Below are 9,379 nucleotides of genomic sequence, written 5' to 3' on the forward strand. Positions count from 1 at the left end.
AAACCTGGGCTTCTTCTAACTGAAACCATGTGCAGAGCCAGGTGCAGCTGCAGCTGTGGGTGCTTAGCACCTTCACAAGTCAGACCGGAGCATCTCATATCAGTTGCCCAACAAAGGTGGGCAAAACTAGTGTCTGCTCATGAAAACTTGAAGCACCTTGCCCTGGACTGCACAAAGCCTCTGTTGCAGGTCCGGAGGAGCCAACTGTTCTCTGAAGCATAAAAGCCTGCATTCAACTGTTGGCATTGGATTAAGCATGAAAGCATGCTGCAGGCCCTTGCTTTACTTTCTCAGCTTCTCTGGCAGGAGTTTATCCAGCAGTTTCCCCTTTGTTGCACAGCCCAGATTCATTCTGCAAGGGAAAGCACTGGGCGAATTGGGTAGTGTGTGTCCTGGAGGAAAAAATGGTGTGCGTGGCTGTGAAAATAAAGTGGGAGCAAAAGATCTGGACTGAAATCATACAGACAGCTTGGGCACCTCCAAAACTGGAGTGTTTCCTTCCCAGTCCTCATTCTTCATGTAATACAAGTGCAGTGTGCGTAAGAGGGGGCATCAAGAAGGCTAAAGCAAATCTGTTAGGGGAGAGGGAGTAATCTTGTGCTGATGTGAAGCCCAGTGACTCCTCAGCAGGTCTGGGGAATTTTTTAGATCCCACACTGACCTGGGAAACAGGAACAAAAAAGAGAAGATTATTCCTAGCATGTACCTATAGATGAGTTCAGGGAAGGGATGGGATGTTAGTGGTTGAGTTTCACGGGTGTTTGCTGACAGCAGAAGTGTGTTGGGACCAGGCAGCCTCTGAAGGAATGCACAGAATATAAACAGAAATTAATATATAATGTGGAATATAAATGTTGCAATCTGCTCCCTTCTCTCCCTCCCTTTAATCACACCAGCAGAATTTGGTGTCCCCTTCCCAGCCTCTTCCAGTGTAGCCCAACTGTGCTTCTGCTCCATCTGCACCCTGTTATCCCCATCATAGGTGTTTTCTAGTGCTGCCTCCCAATTCTCCTGTTCCCTCTCCCTGCCTCCTCATCCTATAGACTGTGGCCCATGTGGCACCACAGATACAGACATGAAGCTGTGCAACCACCACTGGCCAACAGTTTTCCTGAAGCAGAGGTTTGGCCATGCAGATTGCAGAAAGTGGCTCCAAAGTTTAGTTTGTTCTGTGTTTAAAAGAGTTTGAGTTATTTTTTTATCTAACAGCAAGGCCTGCTTCAGAGCTTTTACATTTTGTATATCATCTAACCTTTTTAGCATCTTTCATTTTCCCAAAAAATCTGTCCCAGTAAAGGTTTATTGGACATATATGTCTAAAAATCCCCCTTGGTTTAAAAAGCAACTGAATAAACCAAACAATGAAACACTTTCCATTGGGAATTTCATCACTGACACCAAAAGAGATCATGTGGTCTTTAGTAGTAGATACTGTGTAATGGGAGAGAGGTACTTGATTCTTCTCCATCCTCTGTGAGTCAGATATAATCCCATCCTTTCACCTTAGGTAAAGACTTTTGGTTTGTTTTTTGGCTTGCTCTGTTCCAAAAATCCTTGTCAAGAAGACCAGTTCTGAGAGAGTACCGGCTAGTGGAGGGAAAGACACTGGAAAACCATTGTGAGTTTATCCTGTAGTGGTAGGTGACAATGTGGCTTAAAAAAAATCCAGTTCCCTGATGAATTATTTCATACTCCCTGATTAGTCATTTCTTGTATATATAGTGTGTGTTTGTATATATGCAAGTACTCTTCATAGCTATTTCAGTGCTTAAAAATGGTCAATTCAATTTACATCTCTCTGTGTGGATCCTTCACACGAATCTCCCTGTGTAGCCATCCTACTAAGCTCATTGCAAGTGAGTTGGGCATTTAGTGAATTTATTTTATTTCCATATCCAAACTTAGGGAAGTATTCCTTGAAAACGACAGGTTTTTTCCCCATCCTGTTACCTACACCTCCTGCTCATTAGCAACAAATATTTGCTGAAGAAATGGAAAGCAGCTCTTTGTTTATTTTAAGTGATAATAGAACAAGTTTTGGCCCAGAAAGAAAAGTTGTGGCTAGGAAGGAGAATGATTCCCAGTGTCAACCATATGTTGCATTCATCTAACTGAAGTGGCTTAATTACTGGTAGATGTTGCTGTGCTTATAAAGATAGCACTAACCTTTTTGCCAAGAGTGTTTGCTGATAATTGCATTCCCTAAAAAAAAAAAAAAGAAAGAAATCTGAAAGACTTTCTCCCACCAAGCTTCCCTTCCAGTCTTCCTTCAGAGCCCTTTCCCTTTAGGTGCCCACCACAGATTCACATAGAGAGATGCTTGCATGAAAAAATTTCTGGAGGTCTGGCAATGTTAACACTCCAATTTCAGCCTCTCTTGGGACAGAGGAAGAACTGCAGTAGCCATCCTCCAAAAATGCATGGCTCTGCTCCTTGGGAGAGGGAACGGTTGTGATTTGGAGTAGATTATTCCTCTAATTGTGTAGCTGGTTTCAGTCTGGGATTAAGGCGGCTCAAATAATGACCTGACTTTTTGTAGCTGTAATGAGCAGCAAGCTCGATCCTTCAAGACCCCTGATATTTTGAATCTTTTCCAAAAATATTCCTGTCGTCAAATCCAAAGTGGAATTTGGGATTTAGCGCTAAGGGGTAAGTGGGTTGGCAGTAACAACCGGCAGCCTCCCTCCTCTTCTGCCTATGCATTCTCATGATAAAGGGCACTTTAAAGCCCCTCTGACAATGAATGAGTCCTAGTTAAATATTTCAAGAACTTCTTTACATGGTTTCCTCTGATGCATGTACTGTTGAGACATCTGTCTTCTGTACTAATAAAGTAGTCTAGATTTAAAATGAACTTCATTGGATTGCTTTGAAACTATAGGCACATATGGTTCATAATTAGCTGGATATCTCTTATAGTTAAATGATTTTTTTTTTCTCTCTCTCTCTCTGTCGCCCATTCGCATCAATAATAGAAGCAAACAAAGTTCCAATTGTTCCCTGTTGCGGGACATTATGTGCCTGAATAAATGGATGTTGGCTGTGTCTACATGGATTTGCCATATGGCTACAAAGGCCGAAAGAATAGGGGCAGTGTGCTTTGTGCCGGGGCGAGGAGGGCCGGCCGGGTTGGGTGGGGCAGGGCGCGGGGGCAGCCGCACACCTTCCCGCACCCCCGGGCCCTCAAGGAAAGCACAGCCCAGGAGACTGCAGCAGGATGTGGCCCTCCCTGTTGCGGGTTGGAAACCCTCTGGGCTCCTCTCAGGCTATGCCCATGAGCTGGAACTATTTGCTTTGATAAAGAGCCCTGTGCCTAAACTCTCCCCGCGGTGAGAGCTTTCCTCCTGAGTCAGGCTGGGCACACCTCGGGGCAGGCGGTGGCTCCTCTGGCCGAGGTATTTGGAAGCTCAGAGCAGGGATCTTTCATTGCAAAAAGTCCTATTATTAGTTGGGGGCTGGGACAATGGAGGTCCCAAAGGCACCTGCTTTCATGAAAGCGAGAGAAAAGCCCATAAATCCTGGAGGATCCAGCTGCCTCACTCCGGGTATTGTTGGCTTTCATAAGGAAAGGGAAAAGCTATTTTTCTTTTCAAAGGGGGGAAAATCGTATTGAGTCAGCGGCCACTGATGCGGGCGTGTAAAATAATCCCGTTCTGATTAAGCGATCACGGAGCTGGAGGTAATCAATGTTACTTTTACAGCCAGGAGTGTTTGGTGGCCGTGACGGGGGGGCAGAGAGGAGCGCTGCGGGGACCGGGGGAAGATGATGTGGACAAACCCTGAGCCTTATTCACCCTGAACCTCATTCTTTCAGCTCCCTCCCCCCTCCGTGAAAGAGTATCAAACAGAGCTCGTAAAGGCAGGGAGTGGTGCCCTCTTGGTCGCCCCCACCTGCTGGGTACAGCATGGGGATGCAGCGCTTCACGGAGGTGCAAGAGTGGGGAGTGGGGTCTGAAAGGGATAAATCTGACCAGTCAGTCCCCATGCCTCTAGGATCCTGGTCCTCTTCTTGCATCCTGCTACCCATCTGTACTCTCCAGCACCCCAACCCTGCATCACCTGTAGCCAAGACCAGCCCTGGTCTGTCCCTCCTCCCTGAGCGGCACAGGGTTTGGGACCCAGCACAGGACGTTTGCCCTGACTCCACGGGGCTGTATGCATATCCTGAGGCTTTAACCCCCTCCCAGGCCACAGGGACAAGGTGACACCGCAAAGTGCTGTAGATGCACGGTTGCGACAACACTGTCATCAAAGCGTTAATGTCAAAATGCAGGCTGTTTTGACTGTTGGGAGTGTTTATTTCGTGGATTTGTTGTTTTGCTTTTTACCTCTTTTAGGGCGAGCTGGAACTGCTGCCTTTCCCAGAACTGTGGTGTGTTTGCCCTGTAAATCATTGCTGGGCAAGAGGTACCAGGAAGTGTTTCCCTGCAGTAGCCACGGCTCCGAGCTACGGGCGGGGGGTTGAGGGCTCGCGGCTGGGGCCGGGGCGGGGCAGGTTTGCACAACTAAGGCAGGGGCGTCCCCCTAGTGCTGAGCCGCTGGGGGTCACAGCCTGCAGGCACCAGTCTTCCCCCCCCGCCGACCGTCCCCAAGCGAGGGAGGTAGCGGCCCAGCCCCGATGCGGTGTGAAGTGGCTGCCGCAGCGCTGCCGGGGTCCTCGAGAAGGGGCAGAGACAGCTTTGGGACGAAAGGGTAAACGGCTAAAAGTAACCATAAAATGTGGCGAAAGGCCGAATTCAGGGTGTCATGAAGGGCGTGTACTCCCCTCATGCTTGGGTAACTCCAGCAGTACTCAGGAACACTTGTTTTTAAGGGGAAAAAGCCCTCCTTTCCCCTCCGAACTGCACGCCAGCTTTTCGCCGGGGGGCGTAGGTGGAAGCGCTCTCCCCGCGGCGGGGTCGTGCTCCGGGGGCGCCTGGGGCCCCGGGGCGAGGGAGGACTCCCCCCGCCAAGAGCTGGGCTTGGCTCCACCGCCCAAGCCTCGGGGGCTGTCCCTTTACTCCCCCCCTTCCCTCCGGACTTCCCCCCAAGCACACACTAAGCAGCCTTGCAGGCGTTTCCTTTTATTTTATTTATTATTGAAGTTGTGGCATTATTTGCAATGGCAGTGGTACAGACCGGCTCAGGACCCATTGAAACAGATTTGTCTTCAAGTAAAGTCTAAAAAATATTTTGATTCATAGCTACATCTTATGAATGCCAAAAAAAAAAAAATCCACTATAAAAATAAATTTACATTTTGTAAATAACAAAAGCAAATATAGTGCCCTTTGGCTTAACCAAAAGAAAAAAAAAAGACTATTGGATGTCAAGTTATCCACGTTTCTGACATAAATAGAAAATATAAGTTAGTATAACTCTTAAAAAAAGTTTTGTACAAATATACACTTGTTTTTTTCATTTTTCCTTTTTTCTTTTTTTGCACTGAGAGCTCAGCAGAGATTAAACATTTCTTATAAATGACTTTTTAAAGCTTTACACTTCTGGCCAGTGTACTCAACATTAGGCATAATACATTTCTATACAGAACGTCATACATTGCACAGCTGTACTTTTAACACTGCTCCGTGCGCGGCCGGTGGGCAGGCGCTCCGGCTTCGCTCCGGCTCCAGCTCCCGCTCCCGGTCCGGGCGGGCACGGAGGGGGTCCCACCTCGCAACGCCGCCCGCCCCGGCCCCCCGTGCCTCCGGGGCGCCGCGGCTCCGGGGGCGGCGCGCCTCTCCCGTGGGTGCAGTAGTGCAAAAGTCTGGGGAAGAACAGAAAGAGGGAGGAGGAAAAAAAAAAGTCAGAAAAAAAATCAGCGGTGATAGGGGAAATTAAAAAAAAAAGTGTCGCAGAAAGCGACCGGACGCCCTCGCCCGCCCCCAGGTCGCGCCTCACCTGGCTCACCGGAGCCGCTTGCGGGGGGTCTGCTCAGCCGGCACGGCGGCGGGGGGCGGCGGGCAGCCGGCTGGACGCTCCGCCGCCGCCGCCTTGGGCTCCGCCGGCCTTTTTCTCCTCGCGAAGAAATCTGGATGGGGGACGCAGAGGAAGGAGGGGTCCATCAGCCACTGCGGCGGGACGCCCCCCGCCCCCTCGCCCCCCCAGGACCCCCACGCACCTGTGATGCGGGCCGTCGGGCCCCTCCGGCGGGGCCGCGTGCCGCGGCGGCGGGGCGCGGCGCGGTTCTCCCGGCTTAGGCGCCCCCCGGGCCCCTTCCCGGCGGCGGGGGGTGGCGGCGGGGAAGGGGGCGCTTGGAGGAGGGGGACGCGGCACCGTCCCACCTGCAGAGTCTCCCGATAGAAAGCGGGCACGGCGCCGGCCTCCACCTCCTCCCAGCGCAGGCGGCCGGGCCCCGGCAGCGGCGTGTCGGTCTGGAAGTTGTAGTCCCAGCGGCGCTGATCGTCCTCCCCCATCTCCCGCAGGCGCTCCCGCAGCTCCCGGCCCAGTTCCTCGTGGTCCACCGGTCCGAAGAGGCTCCTGCAGACGGGGCTGCGGCCGTTCCCGGCCAGGGCTCTCCGGGCGGAGAGGCGCTCCAGGGCGGCGGCGCCGGAGAGGTGCACGTTGGACATCGCCGCCGGGCAGGACGCGGTGGGCTGGGAAGGAGCAGATGCCCCCCCGCCGCTCCTCTCCTCGCCTCCCGTCCCGACCTGTCCGCTCACGTTCGCACCAGCCCTGCCTCCCGCCTTTGAGCCCCTGCCCCCGGCCGCTGCCTTTTAAACCCCGCTCGCCGCGAGTGCGAGCAAAACACCATTAGCATAATAGTGTTTCCCTGCCGCCGGCCCGCCGCGATTGGCGGGGCCCCCCCCGCCGCCCCCCGTCCCCCGGCGGCAGCGCTGCTGCCCGCGCCCTCCATTGGCTGCGGCGGCAGCGCCGCTCCGCCGGCGGCCGCATTGGCCCGGCCCGGCCCCGCCGCGGACCGGGGGGGCGGCCCCGGCGCTGGCCCGGCCCCGGGGGGCGGCCGCCGAGCTCCCCGCCCGCGGCCGGCCCTGCTCCCTTTGTCTGTCGGCGGTCGCGGCTCCGCCGCCGCTTCCAACCCGGCGACTCTCGGGTTTGGTCTCCCCCCCCCCCACCGTGTTGTCTTTTCTGCGCGTAGGGTGCGTGTGGGAGTGTTTTTATTATTATTTTTATTATGTTGTCGTTGTTTGTTTGCCTTCTATCCCCCCCTTCCCCGAGGAGTTTTTTCAGCATCCGTGGCGCGCGGGGGTTTGGGGCGGGGGAGGTGATGCGTGTGGTGGAAAACGGGATCGTTTTGTGGCTCGGTTTTTTTTTATTACGCTGCTGCAAAACAAAGCGAGATGCTTGCAGATTTCAAAACAAGCTGAAGGCTATTTTTAAAAATAGAGCTTCTCAGCTGCATGGAAGTAATAACTTGCAGCCTTAGTGAATAGAAATACATGAAAACCACAGCATTTTCCTCTCCTAACTTTAAAACCCACATAATACGTGTTTGTTCACTGCAGATGAACTAATCTCGCTATTGTGTTGCCAGAGATCAGCTGGCTTGTGCTTTACATTTTCTGGAGGTCACTGCAATCATTGCCTTTTGTCGTTTTGGGATGGAGGAATATGAAAGGAAAAGGAGGGAGAGCATAATTGACACTGTGCTAAAATTGGGCCCAGAACATCATCATAATGTTGATGCACATCTCAGAGGGTCTTTACCCCAGTGAGTTTTTCATCTGCAAACAACAAGGGGAAAGATGGATCTTTATCGTATTGTGTGTACTGGGATACCCTAGCTCCTCGTGTTCCTATGGCTCTTGCCTTTGGGATATTCAAACCTTTGAGCAAAGACAACTTGGATGGTTTTATTCCCTCTAGGGAATAAAACTAGTATGAATTCTAGGATGTGCTGGCTCTACGGGGAGTGCCCAGGTGCTGCCTTACTGCAGGGCTGGAGGGGTTGCAGCTTTAGGCCCCTTAGGACAATGGTGACCTCCCTTAGCAGGCAGGTGTCAGCTTGAAGAAGAGGGACCCATGGAAAACACTTCCCAGCTGCACCAAAATAAGTCATTTTCCTCTGTGGTGTTTCCACATTCAACCCACGTCTTTGACAGAGTCTGTGACAGCCCTCCGGCACTGCCAAGAACACTTGCTCCTGACCTTGCCATGCTGGTGAGGAGTTTGGATCAGCCGGGACAGCTCCCACCATGTCCCAGGTACTGCACCTTCTGTGGTGTTCCCAAAGTGCCAGGAGATCCCAGTAGTGCCTGTGGTATTGGACCCATGGACCCAGGGCTGGCTCCTGCTGGCAGAGAGAATGGAGAGAATGTTGGAACCTTGCTCATTGCACAGGAAGGGTCTATCCATGCTCAGGCTGATGAACAATGAGATGTCACAGCAGGTTTGATCTCCTGAAATCATCTTCTGATATCTGTGGGGACAGATGTGCTGCTCAGGGGAGGAGGTCTGTAGCTTTGCAGCCGAGAGAAGATGATGCAGCAAATGTCTTCAGTGTGCAGATCCCTACTTGTTTCCTGGGCAGGCATAGAGTCACACCTGGCAGAAGACTTTGCTAACCAGTGGTACAGACAGACCACTTTCATTTCACTAATAGTGGTAGCACTTAGGAAATGTGAAGGCTTTTTTTTTTTTTGTAAGGATACCTGTTCAGATGTGATGGTCTCAACAGACATTTGTGGTTTCCTATATGAGCTGGGCCACAACCTACCCATGTGGCTATTTTAGGTGAATGTTACCACACTGTTCTTTCTTTCCCAAAATGGCCCTTGAAGATTGCCATGTGGATCTCCCTTGGCCCAAAGGATATAATTTAGGGAGCAAGCCATAAGAAAGGCTCCCCTAGTTCCTCATCACTAAGAGCATATCATTTTAGAAAGCAAGAGGTGAGCATCAGTTTAGCAAGGGTTTAGCTAGGAGAGAAGCGATGGGTCTCACACCAAGCTGGGGTGGTTGGGGAACATGGTGAACATGGCACAGTGTTCAGCTGGGACTTGTCCCAGCAGCCATCAGACATATCTCTTGGGATGTAAGTTAGGGGGTTTTTAGAAATAAATGTGCTATGCAGAGAAAATACTTGGAGTTCCCTAAGAAACCTGCTGAAAAAGTGCCCTCTATTCAAGACTTGAGCCAAAAGGCAATGGCCAGGTCGCTGCAGACAGGGGCTCTTTGTGAGGAGTCCTCACAAACCTGCTGCCGTCCTTCCCTCCCCGTGCCGGGAGAGGCCAGCGTCCGCCTTTCCTGTGTTCTGCCTCCTCGGTTTTATACATTCCTGCAATGAAAGCTGAGCGAGCAAGATCCCCTGCTATTTGCAAGATGTGGGCGTGCCCTCTGCAAAATCCACATCATTGTCCTTCCAAACCCTTTTCGGAGGTTAGCCAATATTTACGCAGTGCTTGAGGGACGTTGGGAACGACGGTTTGAACATTTGGAGGTT

General features: G+C 51.8%; 1 protein-coding gene across 1 annotated transcript; it reads right to left on the reverse strand.

Moving 5' to 3' along the window:
* Positions 1-5,052: 5,052 nt before the first annotated feature.
* Positions 5,053-6,833, reverse strand: CDKN1C (cyclin dependent kinase inhibitor 1C). The gene is made up of 3 exons (XM_051804044.1): positions 6,101-6,833; positions 5,881-6,010; positions 5,053-5,746 (listed from the first exon to the last, which is right to left on the reverse strand). The coding sequence occupies exons 1-2, from the start codon at positions 6,549-6,551 to the stop codon at positions 5,886-5,888; spliced, it is 576 nt and encodes a 191-aa protein (XP_051660004.1). The 5' UTR covers positions 6,552-6,833; the 3' UTR covers positions 5,053-5,746; positions 5,881-5,885.
* Positions 6,834-9,379: the final 2,546 nt, after the last annotated feature.

This window comes from Manacus candei, unplaced genomic scaffold, assembly GCF_025592945.1.
Source record: "Manacus candei isolate 608988 ecotype Guabito, Panama unplaced genomic scaffold, ASM2559294v1 h1tg000060l, whole genome shotgun sequence".
Taxonomy (NCBI): domain Eukaryota; kingdom Metazoa; phylum Chordata; class Aves; order Passeriformes; family Pipridae; genus Manacus; species Manacus candei.